Below are 18,895 nucleotides of genomic sequence, written 5' to 3'. Positions count from 1 at the left end.
ACGATGTCTACATTTTCCATTTTTCATCCATCCATCCGTTTTCCACTAATCCTACTGTCCCAACTGACTGCAAAAGGCAAACTCCACGCTGGACGGGTTACCAGAAACAACCGACATCCACACACACATTCACACTGTCACTCGAGAGGTGTTTACAATTGCAGCTTAGGAGTTTTATACCTCTGACGTTAGTATTTTAATAGAAAAGCAGGTCACTTTTAACCTATGCTTGCGCGTGACCTCCATTAGTGGAAGTTGTCAGCGGTCAGGAGTCTGCAATTGCGGCTTGCGATCACAGCTATTGCGATACATCTTATTATTATTACCATCATCATTAGAATTATTCTTCAAAGTTTGTCTCATCTGCAATTCACCTGTAGCACTGTTAAAGAATGGGAATCTGGAGTGCCAGGAGAAGCATTTTAAAACGTACGATAGTTTCCATGCTTCCCATGCCTCCGCGTCAGGTCAACGACAAGGTAGGCAGCGGTTTCCTTCTTACAAACTCACAAACTCTTGTATCTACTTTCATTTTCATTTTTGTTCCTTTTTATGGGCCGTTATGGCTGTTGCTAATCGAGGCATGCGTGTGTGCGTGCACGTGCAGTAACGGGCCTCTGTGTGTCTTGTGATATTATCACAATGCTTACATTTCTACCGTCTTTATCGACAGCCGTTTGCATGACTAAATAAATAAATGATGTTGCGGTTAGGAGGAGACGGGGAGTTGTTCTGCGTCACATGATTTCTTGTTTGAAGATAGACTCTCTGTTTTGCGATGACGATGATGACGATTTCATCAATTTGACTATTTGCAGATGCCGTCGCTCACTCACTGATGCCGTGGAAAGCAAGCAGAGGCGGAGCGTATTTTATCATGAAGCCGAGATATGTCAGTGATGTGACAATGTAGTTACGCGGCATGAAGGATGTGTGGAAAAATAGGAAACTGAAAAAATTGGGACGCAGAAGGTTTCGCCGCAATTTTTTTTTGCTATTGGTACGAATTGTTTTAAGTAATGTACACACAACTGTTTGGCAAATTTCAATTCTGTTCCCAGAATGACCACTGGCAGTCTGACTTTTGAAAATGTATTTACTCCATTTGATTTCCAGGTTTAAGAATTAAAAGCAATTATTTTTTTTATATGCAAATAGGGGGTGGCTGTAGCTCATCTGAAATGGCAATGTTGTTGGCAAGATGCTGGTCGGTCTGCTTCCTGATGACTGTTGAGGTGCCCTTGAGCAAGACACCACCACTGCCACCCTAACCTCAAGGAGTGCAGGACTCTTCACTGCCCAGCCTTCATCTCTCCTTGCATGCCTGCATGTGTGTTACTTGGCACACTGTGCAACACAAATCAGATTAATTTTCCCATGAGCAACATGAATGTAAAGTCATACATCAAATTGATGTGACTGTATTTTGCATTATATTCGATGTATCCCAACGTATGCATTCGAATAGGATGATTAAACGAATGTTGTGCAATGTAACTATGAAACGGGTGCAGCACTCGTTCTCAGACGTATGACTTGCTGCTAATTTGAAAGATTCCTGTGGCCTTTGTTCCTCGAGGGCGTTGCCTTCGCAGGGGGCGTGTACTTTGTGACGTCACGCGTCGGTCCTGCCTGTCAACAAAATAAAGCGAGTTTTAACTTTTCACGCCGCCGAACTCCTTCAATGGAAACGTATTGCAGTGAAGTACCGGAAGAAAAATATTTACTACCGAGTTGTAATGGTGGCTGTGATTTATTTGCGTGACACAGGAGGCTGTTTTTTTTTTTTTCCCCAAGGCTATTATTTATTTATTATTTTTCTAGCCCCTCTCTGTGGGTCGTACGGGCGAGCTCGCGAGCTCGTAGTTTAGCCGACTTGCTAGCTGTCGTCAAGTTGTAAGAAAGTGGACAAGACGGCGGCTAAACGGGAGCCTTACCGATCGACACAGACCTATGCGACGGATCAGAGGTAACGCTGCTCTTACTACCACCACGTCAGACACAATACGTGCCAGCACATAAGTGGTTATTTGACGTCAAATTTCATGTGGGGGTTTTTTTTTCCCTCTGTACATATCTTGGGCTGGCTGTGCGCTTCTTCCGGCTAGCCAGTGACCGCAACAACATCGGGAGCACACAGCGATTAGAAGCAATAACAACTTTACCCGCTGAAAACGTCTTGCTTTGCAAGCTGGTGCCTTGTTGCAACTCGTTCCACGCCTATCTGACTGACTTTCCCCACGCGCTGCTCTCTGTTCTGATTGTGCTGCGATACATAACCGCCGCCTGCCTTATTATCTCCACCGACCGCAATACTTAAATATGCAGTCGCATCACCTGCCAAGAAAATAATAGTTTGTAGAAATATGCTCATGCACACGACAGGTGCGCCAGCGATTCCAATCAGCGCCTTTTTTATACATATTCGACGCGAGGTATCTGTCTGAAATCATACGTTGCCAACCATGAATCGGCATAAATTTCTCGACTCAACCCTGCGCGAAGACATTGATCACATTTGGCTGGCTGATTATTTGGAGTCCTCATCGGCAGAGCGAGGCTCTGGGTGTTGCGGTGTAGCCGAGGCTGAGTCGGCGGCTAAGGTTGCATTTCCACCATCGACGCGGAGGAAATTGAACCGCGATTATTTATGTCGAGTCGATATGTCACGAGTGGCGATTCGCTGACAGCGGCAGGATAGCCATGTGGAACAAGGTCAAATGTGGACGTGGGAGTGGATCTCCTATCCGGGCTGTCAGCCGCAGTGAGGAGCATCCGCGTTGCTTCCTCCCACGGGAGCTGCGCGCGAAGCAGCTTGCCAGGTGAAGAATGTCCATGAATTATTCAGACGCATGCAGCATAGGATCGTCGTGGCCCCCGATGTGCACTGCTGCCAGACAATAAGGATCTGGGGGTGGTGTGGTGGCTCCTCCGAGCATGAGGCACGGCTCTGCATTTTTTTTTTCTTGAACATGCTAATTTCCACCACGGAATGGTGCATTCGAATAGCTCGATAGAGGAGGGCTTGCGTCGGACTCACTGTTGTACGGTGGAACTCGCATGACGTCATTTTAAATGTGATATTTCGTCTTCACTACAACGGTGCCTCCGATACTGACTTTCATTCGTTCCGTGACTCACTGTACCCCGACGTCAAATCAATTTTCCCCATTGCAATGAAGTGAAATGTCAGTTGTGTTCCAGCCGGCATAGATTCCCCTTTTTTGTGTGTATTTAATGAAGAAACATAATAGCACTTGCGCAATGAACGGGTTTTATCAATTGGAATTACTGTACGATGGTACAGCTGAAAGTCACGTGCGTTGTGGGTATTACACTATTCATGCCGATTGAAGTTGTCTCCTCCGTGCGGTGATTGTGGACTGTTTTGCACCTTAGGACCTGCATTTTCTGTTGTTGCCAAGTAGCAATAAAATCTACTCTTCAGTAATAGATTTAGATTTTTCACCCCCAACAAAACAGCTCACGATTTTACGATCATTAATAAAATGCTCGTCTGGAGGTACTCTAAAAACAATGGAAAGGCACGATCACGATCGCAAGTTTGGTCCGTATCTCTACATCTTTAATCGTCAGCTCTCTCAACTGAGTGGTTTATAAAATGGCTTACATAAAGTCGCTCGTTTAATCAGAATTGATCAGGTCAGAGTCCAGACTTGCAAGGGTCAAGGTGTTTTGTAATCGCTGATAAAGACCATATCTTTGGAAGAAAACGGGGGACTGGCAACGTGTTAATTCTAAACTTTTACTCCATGATGAAAATCTAATCATGGGATGAGGCCCCTGTTGCATATTTAATCTGCGGAGGAAGGCCGGCCTCCCGAAATAATTTAGAACAGTTGTCTGCACGTGTGGGTTTAAGACACTAATAAGTCTGAAAACAGATTAGATTGCAGGCTGGGCTCTTGTATACTGTTTACGTGAAATGGATCAGTACCTTGCGATACCGTCTACTGCCTGGCTATTGCGAAATATGAGCACAGTGGCTTTAACAAGTCATCGCACCCGTGTTCAAATGCCAGGCTTTTGTGGTTCCAAAAAAAAAAGAAAGAGGCCAATTGAAATCTTTTCAGAACCTTTTCCACCATTGACCATATGACCTCCATACTGTGCAGCCCCATTGAAAAAAATAAATACAATCTTTGAGCAATGAGGTCCAAGTACTACGGACCCGTGCTCTAAAACGTTACAGTATTACCAAGATGACAGGAAAATGCTACAAAAACTTTTTACCTCTAATCATAGGCACTTCAAATGGGGACAGTTGTGTGTCGACTCCCATTGAACGTGAGTTTGGTAAAACAGATGCAGATGCCAGAGAAATAGATGCAAGTGTTACAAAAACGCCCTTTCTTGTCGTGTCAACAAAATTGAGAAAAGAAAACAAAAATGTCATTGTGTAATAGTAAGAATAATAGAATGTTGCTCGGCCCATAACTCACACTAACACGAAGCTTCACGAGCTAAACTAGTTTTGTGTAACAAATATTTGACCAGCAATTGTCTAACGCATTTTTTTTTTACGTTCATCGTCAATGTTCACGTGTTGGGCGGGTCCTTTAAGATGAGTTTCAGTACCTTGGTCAACTTCCAGTTTCGGATTTTGAGTTCCCTCGGAGGAAATAATGGAATCCTGTACATGTGGCCATCATCAAACCTTAATTAGCTACAGTGGCAATGGTGTCAATAAACAGTGAACTGTCATCAAGTGTACGAACAAATAATATCATTTGATTTTATTTTTGATGATACATGATTGCAGTTCAACTGCTACATCTTATGTGCCACTTACTCTTTCGGGGGAAAAAAGGTTGACTTATGAACTGTACAACTTCAAGGCTATTCATCTTTGTAGCTTTTGTAGTCTCTTCAATCGTTCAGCTGGAAATTGTACTTTGAGTATTCCTGAGCGCCACCATTTTTTTTCTGAGTGCTTGAAACAACTGGTAGAGGCTCTCCAGTCGACATACTTTATTCAGAGTCCCTAAAACAATTTTCCTGTTTCTGCCAACGTCCTCAATGGTTCTTCTTCTCTTGTTTGTCTTCGTTGCGCCTCTTGCAAAGCAGCGGGCTTGTCAGAAGCTCTCGGGTCACTTATCTTATGGGTCCTCGTCTTTGGATTCATGTTGTCCCATGAATCTGTTCCTTGTGGACAGAATGAATTTCGCAGTCATTCAGTGCAGGGAAGCCTTTATTGATGCTTAGTGTTGCCCTGTCCCCGTGTCTCTCTCTCTCTCTCTCTCTCTCTGTCTGTCCTTCTATTGTCTTTAGGTGAGGGATGGAGATGAGAGAGTTGACTGTGGTAGCGGGGAGCTTCGTGGGTTTCCAGCTACTCTTCTCCGTGGCCAGTCCTTTACTCTCTTCAGCCATCTCGCCAACTTATGGATTACTGCCTCCCACCAAGCACACAGAGTGGAACTCAAGGTGAGTTGCAGCAACCAAATCATGATACCCATCACTTGCACACGCTATTTGTCGTGTCATGTATCAACTCCTTGGAAAGCGTCCATCCATCCATCCATCCATCCATTATCCGATCCGCTTTACCCTCACAAGGGTCGCGGGGCGTGCTGGAGCTTATCCCAGCTGTCTTCGGGCGGTCGGCGGGGTACACCCTGAACCGGTGGCCGGCCAATCACAGGGCACACGTAGACGAACAAACCTTTCACGCTCACACTCACACCTTGCGACAATTTCGAGTTTTCCATTAACCTGCCACATGCATGTTTTTTGGAATGCGGGAGGAAACCGGAGCACCCGGAGAAAACCCACGCAAGCACGGGGAGAATGCATGCAAACTGCACGCAGGAAGGCCGGAGCCGGCATCGAACCCACACCCTCTGCACCGTGAGGCCGACGTGCTAACCAGTCGCCCACCGCGCTGCCGTTGCTTAGGCAAAGGATGGAAATGAAAAACTAAAAGTAACATCAGCACAACGTAAGGAGACAAAGCGAAGGAAAAGTATTCATGGTGAAAATGCGGGTCTTTGAAAAATCCTTCCCCTGCCTGGGCGGGGGCGATTTCCCATGATCATTTTTAATTTGCAGTTGACCAAAAGGCCAAAACGACCAAGAAAAAAAAAAAGGGGGGGGACCTTGTTCAATGAGATTTTCAAACCAATGTCAACAGAGGAATGAAAATACCGATTTTGGACCTTAGTTGGCCTCTGAAAGCAAATAAAGCTCTGCTCTACCACTCCACCAAAGCAGAATGATCCCATCCAGTCACAGCAGTGATCGGAACGCTGCGGTCACAAACATCGGGGTGAAGTTCAAAGGTCAAACAGGTCAGTTGTAGTTACATAACGCCCCCGTATTATTGACTCCATATTATTACATTGCGACTAATACTCACAGTAAACATTTTTAAGAGCGCTAACAGCCCACAACGTTGAAAAGGGCCACACTGGTGGATGACTGCATAGCGGCCAACCGTTGCATAACCAGAGAGCGTTCAACTTGTTTGTTATGTAAGCACAAGTGAAGGGCAAGGAGGAAGGAAGGCAGTGTGTTCGAAGAAAGAGGCGCATGTCTGTCTCATGAGCAGAACCACGCCAACTTTGTGACTGCTGCCCTTCAGCCCTTTCCGTGGCCTTTCTCTCATGTCGTTTTTACCACTTAATTGACTCATCTTTGTAGTTACTCTCGTGCCAAACTTGAGAAGCTCAAATTGGTTGGTGAACGGAGCGTGGTTTCATCCAGTGCTGTTGCATGTTCACAGTAGGAACTGATTGGATTTTTTTTTTTTTTTTTTTTACGGTGCAGGCACTGTTAGCTGGAACCGTCCTTATTTTCGGAAAGAAAAGCATCCGTAGATAGATAGGTGAGTCCCGTATTTGTCATCAGTCGTGTAAGTATGTAAGATGGAAACAGACGAGGCGTTCCAGACTAGAGGTGGGTAAAACATAATCGATTGGTCAGCGCGTCGCAATACCTCGTCATTCAATATTGATTTGCCAACTCCCTCCGCTGACTCGCGAATTGAATTGAACGGAAAGGCCGAGTTCCAACGCGAGGACCTTCAACCGTTGAGTGTTGTGGCAAACTCGAGGTTTCAGACGGCGGTACGGACACTCGAACCACGATACGCAACGCCAACACGAAAACGCATGTCGGAAATGGCCGTGCCGAAGTGGGACGCGAAGTTGAAGATGGCACTTTTAGCCTTAGCCTTGAACTAGCATCTCTTACGTGTGATAGTTGGACCTCCAAAGCGACTGAGCCACGACATAACTATCACTTCTCATTTCATTCTTTTTTATTTTTTTGCACTGAGCATTTTCAGTGTGCTAAACAACTTTGGTGTTTTTTTTTCTAACCAATATGCATGTGTTATGTCCCAGGTTGGTGTCAACGGTTCACGCTCTGATTGTGGGATTATTTTGTTTGTACATCCTATGCTTCGATGAGGCGGTCAACTCCAATCCCGTCTGGTAAGTGCTACGAAGACATTTAGCTCAGTGAATGCCACTTTCATTGTTGAAATCTTGAAAAAGAGAAATGCCTCTTAACTCTTTCTGAGAGCGCCATCGTTCTTACCATTTTGCTTTTCCTATCTTAACACGGCTTCCTGCTCCGTAGCCTTATTTCTCTGTTCCCCTTCCTCTTTTTCACCACCACCTCTTCGCCCAGCGCGCACGCACACACAAACACACACACACTCGAGTCCTACCAACAAGACTCCTTTTCATAGCAAGCCTAATCTTCTGCACCCTCTCCCCATGTGTCCCCGCCAGCGGCCTTGTCTGTCTGGGTGTCCGTTGCAACACCCTCCGTCTCTGTCAAATCAATGCGGCGCACCTCCTTCTCTCGTATTGTCTCTCTGTTGGCCCCAGTCAGTGTGGCTCACCGAGGGAAGAAAGAGGGAGAAAAGAAATTGGGTGCGATGGGGGACTGGGCCTTTGGTTAAGAACGAGAGGGGACAAAAGGGGAACCGAGCTGCATCTGCTCTTGTACTGAGAACTGGAGTCCTTTATTTTAATTCCTTTCACGAGGTGAGGAAAAGCAGATTTTTTTTTTCTTTTTTCTGGAATTAAGTGTTGGAGTTTGAGCTAAGCATATTGCGGCATAGTCTGTGACTTTCATGATTGACCAACATCCTTGCAACACCTCATTGGCGAAAGCAATAATCCGTCAGCCAATCGGATTGTGTCGGACCATTTTTGAGAGCCGGAATACAAAAGTCGTGTTGTTTCACCTGCAACTGCTGGCACGGCCACAACCAAACAAACTCGGGTCGAAAAAAAGTAATTGGACCCAAGTCTGCAGACCTCAGAGCCCTGATGGATTTTTATTCAATTTGCATTCAAAAACCATTCAGTAATTTACAGAGCAGTTGCAGAATTTTAAAAGCTAGAACTGACTGAGAGCCAATTTTGCGGCTTTGTCAAGAATTACGACCGGGGCAGGGGGAATTCAAGGTTGTTTTATGGCAATTTACAATCACGTGCAGGGAAATTCAGGATAAGACACACCTGCACATTCTCGCCCGATACACAAATGCTGTTCTACTCACCGCGTCGGCTATGCCACCACGCACTACCTGTACAATATGCGCATTTAAAATTGACACTTCCTTAGAGGGTGTCCATTTAAATTGGACAATGGAATCTTAAGGTCATCTTCGGGAGAGCATGAGCCGGCGTCCATTCCAAGTGCTCATGTTATCAAAAGTGCAAATGAGGGGCTTTGCTACGCCGACGCTAACCCACTCATTTGCTACACGACACCTGACCGTGACTGCGACCAGGATCGGGTGTCTTTGCAAGCCTTGTTGTTTTTTTTGGACGGATGCTGTTTGCAAGGACACCGAAGAGTCATCATCAGGTCATGGCTGTCAGTGATGATGCAGATACTTCCATAAAATACGAAATGTTGTTATTTAGCGTGCGTTGGTTCACTTAATCACCGCTTTAATGGTGTGCTGAAGTATATTTAATTGTCAAAAGACAATCGTTGTTGAATAATTTGAATGGGAATCGTGATTAGTGTGAAGTGTTCTCTTTACAGATTGTTTTTTTCACCATGTTCTTTGCCATCCCGCAGGGGGGACCCAAGTATGGTCAAATTAAATGTAGCCATAACCTGTGGCTACCTACTTTATGGTGAGTTGTTTTGTCATCAACTCTTACAAATCACTCCTAGCTCAGGGTCAATCCGAACCAATGATGAACGCCAAGTACAAAAACATGCAGAAGCCTTTACCTAATTGTTTTGACCTCTCTGGTTCCGAAAGCCACGAATGAATTCGTGCATACGGGCTCGATGCTATTTTGTCATAAAACATCTCACCTTCTTTTTCAGATTTATTGCTGCTTGCATGTAATTGGAGCACGATGGGGGACAGATTTTTTGTCTGTCACCACTTGGCGGCGCTCTACGCGTATGGATATGTGCTGGTAAGGCCTCTTCATTTTTGCACTCAATTTCTTATGAATCCCCCTTTTGAATGACTTTTTTGTATTTGTCATGACCTGTTTCTTTGGGTGATTTCAGACGCGCGGTGTGCTGCCCTACTTTGCCAACTTCCGTCTCATTTCTGAGCTATCCACACCTTTTGTGAATCAAAGGTGAGTGGCTTTTGGTGTGTGTGTGTGTGTGTGTGTGTGTGTGTGTGTGTGTGCTTTTCGTCAAGATTACTGTGAAATTGGGATCCGATTGCAATGCCATTGCGGCTCTTAATTACATTGGCCTCATGTACCGTATTATACGATAATATAAACAGATTCGTGCCAAACTGTCAAGATTGCCTCTGTGAGTAACAGTCACTCGACAACCCTAGTTATGCCAAGTTTTGACTTTTCAATAGAACCACACCCAAAAGCTACACAACTGGTCATTATCTACTCCACATCAACCTTTACCGCAACCTCGTATCCTTAAATAGTGAGACATAATGGACTTTGCTGAGAACGTGAGAACTACGGTGCTGTCATTCAAAACAAAGCAAATGTTCATGGTTACAGCCGACGCGCAGGCGAGCAATGCAAGTTGTGCAAGGAATTGACCCGGATGTGACTGTTTTACACACAACCTCAAGTCACATTCTTAGCTGACCTGCAGCCAATCACCTCAAGTGAGACCACCACTCGGCACACACAGCGGCTAACGCTAAAACCACGTAACAGCCAGCCAGCTGTGCGTCCTCATTCCTTACTTCCGCAGCGCTCAACAAGCCAAACCCACTTTTCAAAGGAAGGTAAACATTGAGCATCACAGATCCCCACAATGTGGACTGTGAAGGGGATGACGGTTCCCCCTTGTGGACAAAAACAATACCTGCACCTTACATGCACATAGTGTACAGGCGGGGTATCCAAACGTTTTCGTTTGAGGCCCACATACAGAAAAATGGAAAGATGAAAGGGCCACTTTAATTATTATTACGTATTATTGTAAAGAAAACGTGGGAGTTGACTTCTTCTTTCATAAAAAAACTTAATAAAATTGGCATACTTGTGGTCGAGTGGTTAGCGAGTCGACCTCACAGTGCAGCGGTCGTGGGTTCGATGTGGAGTTTGCATGTTCTCCCCGTGCCTGCGTGGGATTTCTCCGGGTACTCCGGTTTCCTCCCACATTCCAAAAACACGCGTGGCAGGCTGACTGAACACTCTAAATTGTCCCGCGCTGTGGGGGTGAGCGCGGAGCTGGAATCGAACCCCTCTGCACCGTGAGACGGACGTGCTAACCGGTCGCCTGCCGTGCCGCCCCAAAAGAAATCTTCAGTCTTCTTATTTCTGTTGCACCTTTTGCTTTGCATGTAGCTGACCACTCTTGTCCTTCTAGGTGGTTCTTCGAAGCATTAAAATACCCCCGCTCAAACAGGATGGTGGTCGTCAATGGCGTCGCCATGACGGTGGTCTTTTTCCTGGTGCGGATTGCCGTCATGCCGTCCTATTGGGCCAGCGTATTTTCCACATTTGGCACTGAAGACTTTGAGCGCCTGGGATCGGGCGCCCAAGTAGCCTGGATCACCTCCTGCGTGGCCCTGGATATCTTGAACACTATCTGGATGTTTAAGATCACGCGAGGTTGCTACAAAGTACTGGCCGGATCGAAAGCGCAGAAAGGTCAAGAACAAGCGGAGGCATCTACCCGCTCGGACAAGAAGAAGCATGCCAACAACCACGCGGACTGAAAGCGAACAGGGGGACACGCGCAGGGGGAGAGGCTGCACATCAAGGACTGTCCGTCTCCACCCTCAAATCCTCAAGCTCAGCCCTCGAACTTCCTCAAGTTGGCCAGTAGAAGGGGCTCTAAGTCCTCAGGTTCCCACCCGGAGACGCCACACGGGGACTCAATCAAGCACCAGCCTTCTCAGCCTGGGTGGTTTTCACAGGCAGGTTAGCATATAAGTGCTGCTTTTTGTTGCGGATGACGAGACAACGCTCACGAGCGCATTTTCTCGCCCCCCCTCTCCCCGGCTTCCGTTCACATGACAGCTCCTCATCTCCACCTTTCGAGTCTCCTCTCACGTCAGCCAAAGCCCAATCCGCTGAAGTGCCTGCCAACGACAGGAAAGCAATAGGCTCGTCGTGCTTGAACAAGGCCGCGCGGTTTTAACAGTCAAAATCTCCCACGCTGTAGCACTTGAGGCGCATACGAAGTTTGTGAATTGACAGGGCTCTTATCCTTAACACAGCAGACCTCACCTAAAAAGGAACAAGACCATCATGCCTCGTCTACAGTGCGTGGCCTCTTTGGACCTGTCACCAGCCACGGCCCTCATAAGCCACTCCCAATTGGAACGACCAGGGGAAAAAAAAAAAAAAAACACTAACGTCATAGATGAGACACATCGTAGCAGACATCGGTAGCTTTTTATTTGGCTCCTCTCGTCCAACTGTCCATTTGGAGCCCTCTTTGTGCTCTGATTTTTAGATAGCGTCAAGCCCTAGCCAGTCTGAGTAACGAGCCCATCTTCGACGCATCAGATCATTTGCCTCACTGGATTGGGTTTCACTGTCCAGAAATGTTATTTTATTTCATTTTGTTTAACCTCCACCATTTCATCCCCCCTGCTTTACAGCGTTAGCAAGCTTTTATTCCCCCCCCCCCAACCCCCCACCCCTTTCTACTGTGAATGTAGCCTTTGAAATGATACCTTGGGTGATATCGTCAGTTGAAAGGGCCCGAGAGCTTTTTCTTCGCCCGTCGCTCCAGCTAACCATCGGTAAAGGTTGTCTACGGCCATCGCGGCGCAACTCCGTGGCGTAAAAATGTGCTGAAGGAACCAGGGCACCCTGGAAACTTCTTCCTCTCCCAGGTTTCATCTCTCAGGAAATCTGAGACGAATCAAGGTGGGGGGTCAAGTAGATGAGTGTGTGGGGGGGGGGGGAGCAGTCTTTTCTTTGCTCTTTCACACCAGCATGGTGGTTTTTCTTTTCTCATTTGGCTCTTTTTATTTAGTTATTTTTTTCAATTTCACCAAGCAATGTGTCATCTTTAAAAAGTAAAAGTTTCAAATTAAATTCATTTTTGAATGCATCATCTGAAACCGAGCCAAACGTGGACCTCTGTCAGAGGCAGTGCGCCAATCAGCATGTTGGTATTTTCATTTCTGTATTTCTGTAAAGCATGACGGCGTTCATGATCCTCCTTCCATCCAAACGATACACTGCGGTGTACCACAGTACAGTTCGGATCAGTAAATCCCGACCTGCAGATTTTGGAATTTGAGCTACATCGAACCAGACTGCGCTGTGGCGCAACATGAATTGGCTCCATCCTGGCATTGCAACAGGCGCTCAGAATTTGCCAGTTCATGAAACAAGAAAATAAAACAAAAGGCAGCACCGCACAGGGCGGTGTGCCGACGCCAACTCGAAACGAGCAACGCGGCTTTGAGTTTTCCTTGAAGAATAAGTCGGAATTTATTCTGTTTTTTAAATGGTGCTTTTCAGTTCATTCCATTGTAACACGGCCAAGCTAGCCAATCGACTACTACGTACTTCCAAAACATAACCATTGTGACCGGAACTCATCCACAGGAATACTGAAAGTTCTGTTCAAATATTCTGGGACCCTTTTCAATGGAAATGTGAACCGCAAGGTGGAAATGAGGCAATGGCTGCCACGCCTTTGAGGAAAGGAATAATCCGTATCGATAAATGGCACCTTTACATAAATTGCACCTTTTGCTCTGAACATAGTGAATGCATGCACTTGTTAGGATTCTTTTTTTCTGCTCGCCCGGCATGTCTCTCTACACGCACGGTAGCTATCCGGTTGCTCACTCTGTGTGGCAAACTGATACATGTACGAGCCAGTGGTTCCGATTTTGAGCGCAGCCCCACACGAGCATAGCCAGATAACGGGCAGGCATGGAAGTCGTCTGCATGTTTCCTTTTCGACATTAGTCGTTGTATTTCTCAGTGGACGGACAGTGGCGGAATGTTGGACATTTTGCTGTAGAGTTCCAAAAAAAAAGAAAAAAGCGAGAGAGCGAAAAGCACACTCCCCATGGAGCAATAACTCTTGACCTCCTGGATTTCTGTCCGTCACCACAGAGGAGAGGCTGACACATCAGGTGCCTTTTACAGAAACATGGACTCACGTTTTGATAAGCATGAGCTTTCTAATGCGAATATCCTCTGATATGATTGTCATTTATGTACTCCTCTGTATTCCATGTGTATACTCGATGCATACTGTATATTTTTATAATATGCCTGCACAATGATTAATCCGGCCAAGTATTAATATAATCCAAAGATGATCAAGGAGGCTGTCATGTCATTGTTCTGTTTGGCCCCTCGACCGCAGACGGACGGGGCCACGTCTCCATGAATGTCGTCATGGGTTCAATGAGCAGCGCTCACGGTATCCAGAGCGATGAGGAATGGAATCGAGATATATTTATTTTTTGGGCATGAGATCTTGAAATGGGATCATGAAACGGTAGGCTGGTGTCTCACTACGTTAGCCTCCTCAAAGCTGTGAATAAACTCGAACCATAGTAGCGTTCCGTCAAGGACCATGAAAGCGGACGATATCCCGAGGTCAGTAGGACACGTGGGGCATGCTGGGATTTTGACTCGTGCACAAAGTCAAAATTAAACCAGGTCTGCTTGTTAATGGACTGGACTGTTGGAACTGTTGTCAGGGTTTTTTCTTTTTCTTTTTTTTTTTTTTCTAATTTAAAACAGCTGCAAACGTGCTTAATCGCACATGTTGGGACTGGTCAAAAACGAATTGTTTCCAGAAGGCTGCTCAAGATATTAAGCGTGTTTACTGTTTTATCAGGTTTGAAAACCACTTTGCCTTTCTTTTTTTTTCATTATTTTTTTGAGGAGGCCAACGTGATCAGAATACAGGAATTATTGTAAAGCCAGTGTTTAATACTACAGTATATACAAAGATCTAAAATGAATAGATCACATACCATCCTAATTGCTGGGATTTTGACTCGTGCACAAAGTCAAAATTAAACCAGGTCTGCTTGTTAATGGACTGGACTGTTGGAACTGTTGTCAGGGTTTTTTCTTTTTCTTTTTTTTTTTTTTTCTAATTTAAAACAGCTGCAAACGTGCTTAATCGCACATGTTGGGACTGGTCAAAAACGAATTGTTTCCAGAAGGCTGCTCAAGATATTAAGCGTGTTTACTGTTTTATCAGGTTTGAAAACCACTTTGCCTTTCTTTTTTTTTCATTATTTTTTTGAGGAGGCCAACGTGATCAGAATACAGGAATTATTGTAAAGCCAGTGTTTAATACTACAGTATATACAAAGATCTAAAATGAATAGATCACATACCATCCTAATTTGTGATGATGTCGACCGGGTGCTAATTGTCACGCTGTCCTTTGGCTTGGGGTTAACAAGGTACAGTTTGAAAAAGCAGTATCACGGTTGGGTACTTAACTTGTCTTGGAGATTATGCATGGTTTGTAGACAGTTGTTTGTCATTGTTTTATGTTCACTTGATCACATTGAATGACTTGAATTGCAAAGTCACAGTCAGGACATTTGTAAGAACCTCCTGAATGATCATCTTATAACTGGAAATATCGTAGACAAATCAATTTAACACTTGTAACGGATTACCACCGTGTCTTGTTTTTCTTTTCTTCCATCGCCTTTTTTATGGAATGCCTTTTGTTAGACTTTGGTTTCGTGCGTTCCTCCAGATCTTTTTTGTTTGTTTGTTTGTTTTTTTTTGGGTGAGCCAGCCTCGACCACGCAGAGGCTTATTTTTGGGGATTCTTCTGATGGCGATTTCTCGATGACGTGGAAATATAATGGTTGTTATCAACAATAACCATGTAAAGATGAAAACATGAGATTTACTTGAAAATGCTCTTCAATAAACTTGAAGACGGAAATAAAATAGCTGCTGATGCCTCTGATGTTGGTCCTTGTGTCGAACTTTGTTTAACCTCAAAGCTTTCCATTTTGCTCCAAACAAGGATTTATGTGTGCTCATGCGCGCGTGCGCGTTACCTGTCACCATTAGCATTATTTTTTTAGAAGAAGTAAACATAAAGTAATTGTAACGAATTACCAAACGTACAGGTTTATACGCGTAGCTGATGGGCAGCCATGACTTTCGAAGATGAAGCGATTTGGACAAGAGAGTTCCTGCCAGAGCGACGTGGACGAGGAAGCTGTTGTGGTATGTCGTCAAAAAAAAGACAAGACAATCCAAGAAAACGATTTAACAAGTGCACCCAAGTGATCAAGTGGAAAGCATGGAAAAATGCAAACATTAGCAATTTAGTCGCTAATAACTCGCCGACAGCCACCGGATGAAAGCAGCAATCAATCGTCTGCCATTTTCAAGTAGCAATGATGCTAACGCCGCAGGTAGGATCGTAACGTAAAAAAAAATGTTTGTTTCTATTTTCAGGCGTGTATATTATTCCTTATTAGTCAATTTCTTAGTAGTTCACTATGTTATTTTGTTTTATTCTACATTTGTTGTGCAGTAGAATAACACTGTTTGAAAGGAAATGCACGTTAATAAAATGTTGAATAACAGTACTCGATAATTATCGTTGTTGTCAGTACCGGTGCTTTAAAACTGACCATGAAAAAAACAGCATGTACTTGTCTCAACCGGTCCGTGATACAAGAAGGTCGGGGACCACTGCTGTGCAGGACTACAGCACAGTATTAAAAAGAAAAGGCTAGAACGTGAACTTTCCGGAAGGGGGAGCCTCCGTAGATCGAGGCGATCTCGGCTGTTTGTGCACGTGAGAGCTTCGAGCGACCTTAAGGGGCTTGGTCAGAATTCTGTGTGAGCGGCTTTACCAAACATGGTCACGTACAGTAACAAGAGACTCAATGAGAATTTCTCCCGCTACTAAAGTGTGCCGCCACAGGAACACCAACCGACACCTGTACATGAATGCACACACACACACACACACACACACACACACACACACACACACACACACACACACACACACACACACACACACACACACACAAAAATGCATCAGTTGCTCCATAACCAGACAGACAAAGCCGATTAATTCATTTTATCACATTGCAAGATCACCATATATGTTTTTAGATCCTTCGCAAATGAGATCTGCAGCCTATGTAAGCTGACTTTTGTAAGGCAGGTTGAATTGACTTCACATCTCTATAAATGTCAGGTCTACTCTTTCTCCTTTTACAAGTTGCAATATGTGTTTTGAATCCGTGCTTTATGAGCAACAACCGGCCACTATAGTATACTGCACCAGTTAATTTCGTATACAAACGGATCCGAATGATATTTCAGGAGGAACGTGTGTTGAAGAGCTTTCCCAGACTTGGAGAAACAAAAACAAAACAAGAAACAACATTCCAGAAATCAGAGTGGCTATAAACCAAGACGATTTTTTTTTTTTTTTTTTTTTACAAGGTGCTGAAAGCCTCCGCCTGGCATTTGATCGAAATAACTTTTTAGAGCAGCTTGTTAACGAGTGGCACCTTAGTGCCATCAGCGACCTCACCCTGGAGATGTCTTCTGTCAGGAGCCCATCCCAGCCTGCCAGCTTGCGGGATCAAAAATAACTTAACCTCATGTCAAGAGGTTTAAAGCGGAGGAGGCTTTTTATTTTTTAAACATGTTGGCCAAAGAGTGTTGTTGAAACATTTCTAATAGTTGAAATTCTTGAACAGCTGAACAAGCAGTTGGAATGCAAATAAAGTTAACATGCAACGTAAAAATGGCATTCTTGGTGTGAATGCTGAAAGGTAAGCATTCACACAAATGGTGCTCTGGTTTCGATTACTGGATACGCAATGTAAATGTGAAATGCTAACAGGATAAACAATGAAAATAGAGCGATGACGGGATGGACAGAATGGTCAAAAGTAGGCGTGGATTGCATGAGGTGGCCTGAAGATTGAGTAGTCAAAGCTGAGTTGATGTAATTGACCAAATGCAGTTTTGTTTGATGCTTCCTGTCTAAGCTCAACCACAGGTAGGAGTTATGATGCCGTGAACTCAGCCTTCAGACCTCCTCTTCGTTGTCCAGGATCTTGAGGCCTTCGACCATAAATAGCAAGGCAGAGCAGAGTGAGGAGAGGGCTTGGTGGCTGGGGAAAAGCCAGTTTCTCAAAGTGCTCTAATCCCCTTTTATCTCCGCTCCTTCCGCCATCCAGTAGTTTTGCATCCTTTCACCACCGTTTCAGTCCTTGCACACCTTTGTTTGCAATCTCATTCATTCCGTGTTTAATCTGCCCCCCCCCAACAATTTAAAGTGCCTTTTTTGAAGGTGTTCGGCCAGTGATGTATTGGAACGCCCTGAAATACTCTTTCTGGAATGTGCCACGCGAATGTGTTTTAGTGCCAGTGGAAAGGAAAAACTGCAAATGATCACAGGGTAATATAAACAGCTTCAGTGCCGCTGATGTTCAGGGTCTTCCAAATTAGGCTTTTGAAAAATATAGACGCGTAAACATCAGTGGCTAAATTGCCTAGTGTGATTATAAATACAACCGCCATTGCCGTTTTACTTTCTATCCTCAAACTCGCAAGACGTCTTTTCCTCAAACAAGTTCTTATTACTCACCGGTCACGCTGCATGTGATACTATGCGACACATTTCAAGTAGCCACAAGTAGCCATTTAGATGAGACGTCAGGCGGAGTCTGAGCCAACGTAAACAATCGACCACACTACGCAGTAAATATCAAACCCGAGTCTGTTATTTTTAGCGTGAGGGATTCCTTTTTCACAAGACATTATTTCTCAGTCGGCCGGCCGGGCCTCTCGCTTCTCCCATCATGCCCAAATAAAGTGTCCATTCCACAAGTGTGCTGCCTCTTCTTCTATCTGAAATGTTTATAGGACTCTCGCTCTATGTGTGTATTTGTGTGTGTGTGTGTGTGTGTGTGTGTGTGTGTGTGTGTGTGTGTGTGTGTGTGTGTGCGTGTGTGTGTGTGTCATGGGTTCATAAAGAGCTGAATAACGCATGTTGCTCAACCTTTTGTATTCAGCCCATCTCCTATGCAGCGTATCCAAATCAAGTGTCAGATGGGTGGTTCTCACCCACCTGACTCGAGAAGAAGGAGGTCCACCATCGACAGATTCCCTTTCATTCAAAGAGAGGATGCACTTTTGAAAGATAACCATTGCAATTCATTTCGCGGGCGCATTGATGGTAATCGCCTTCACAATGATGTATGTCTTACAAATATACAGTATCGGGAATACGTTTGCGATTCAAAATTTCTATTTGCCTCGGAATGGCTTGTGTGCAACCAAAGAGGCTCGATAACGAGTCAACAAAATATACCAGCGGCTTGCGAAGGCTGAACTGAAAGACGGCACGTAGGCACTAATCGGGGCAGTCAGACAGTCTTGTACCCCACGTGCAGGATGCGCAAAGAAATCCCAGAGACAGGCGCAGTATATAACACGGTGTAAAATGG

General features: G+C 44.9%; 1 protein-coding gene across 2 annotated transcripts; it reads left to right on the top strand.

Annotated features, from left to right (window-relative positions):
* Positions 1–1,622: 1,622 nt before the first annotated feature.
* On the top strand, positions 1,623–11,787 carry tlcd4b (TLC domain containing 4b). Of its 2 annotated transcripts, none has more exons than XM_019893577.1 (7): positions 1,623–1,969; positions 5,293–5,445; positions 7,365–7,454; positions 9,067–9,125; positions 9,325–9,419; positions 9,517–9,590; positions 10,807–11,787. In XM_019893577.1, the coding sequence occupies exons 2-7, from the start codon at positions 5,300–5,302 to the stop codon at positions 11,156–11,158; spliced, it is 816 nt and encodes a 271-aa protein (XP_019749136.1). In that variant the 5' UTR covers positions 1,623–1,969; positions 5,293–5,299; the 3' UTR covers positions 11,159–11,787. The 2 variants fall into 2 exon arrangements, with proteins under 2 accessions (XP_019749136.1, XP_019749137.1); XM_019893578.1 differs by lacking the exon at positions 1,623–1,969 and adding an exon at positions 2,004–2,822.
* Positions 11,788–18,895: the final 7,108 nt, after the last annotated feature.

The sequence above is a fragment of the Hippocampus comes genome, unplaced genomic scaffold (assembly GCF_001891065.2).
Source record: "Hippocampus comes isolate QL1 unplaced genomic scaffold, H_comes_QL1_v1.1 scaffold23, whole genome shotgun sequence".
In the NCBI taxonomy this organism is placed as follows: Eukaryota; Metazoa; Chordata; class Actinopteri; order Syngnathiformes; family Syngnathidae; genus Hippocampus; species Hippocampus comes.
Note: the sequence above shows the minus strand (reverse complement) of the source record. Positions and strands in the feature narration are given on the sequence as shown.

What these genes read in the sequence shown, in the direction of transcription:
- tlcd4b (XM_019893577.1), top strand. Translation starts at nt 5,300, where the DNA reads ATGGAGATGAGAGAGTTGACTGTGGTAGCGGGGAGCTTCGTGGGTTTC. An exon ending in CTGTGGCTACCTACTTTATG is followed by an intron (nt 9,126 to 9,324) that starts GTGAGTTGTTTT and finishes CTTCTTTTTCAG; the next exon opens with ATTTATTGCTGCTTGCATGT. An exon ending in ACGCGTATGGATATGTGCTG is followed by an intron (nt 9,420 to 9,516) that starts GTAAGGCCTCTT and finishes GGGTGATTTCAG; the next exon opens with ACGCGCGGTGTGCTGCCCTA.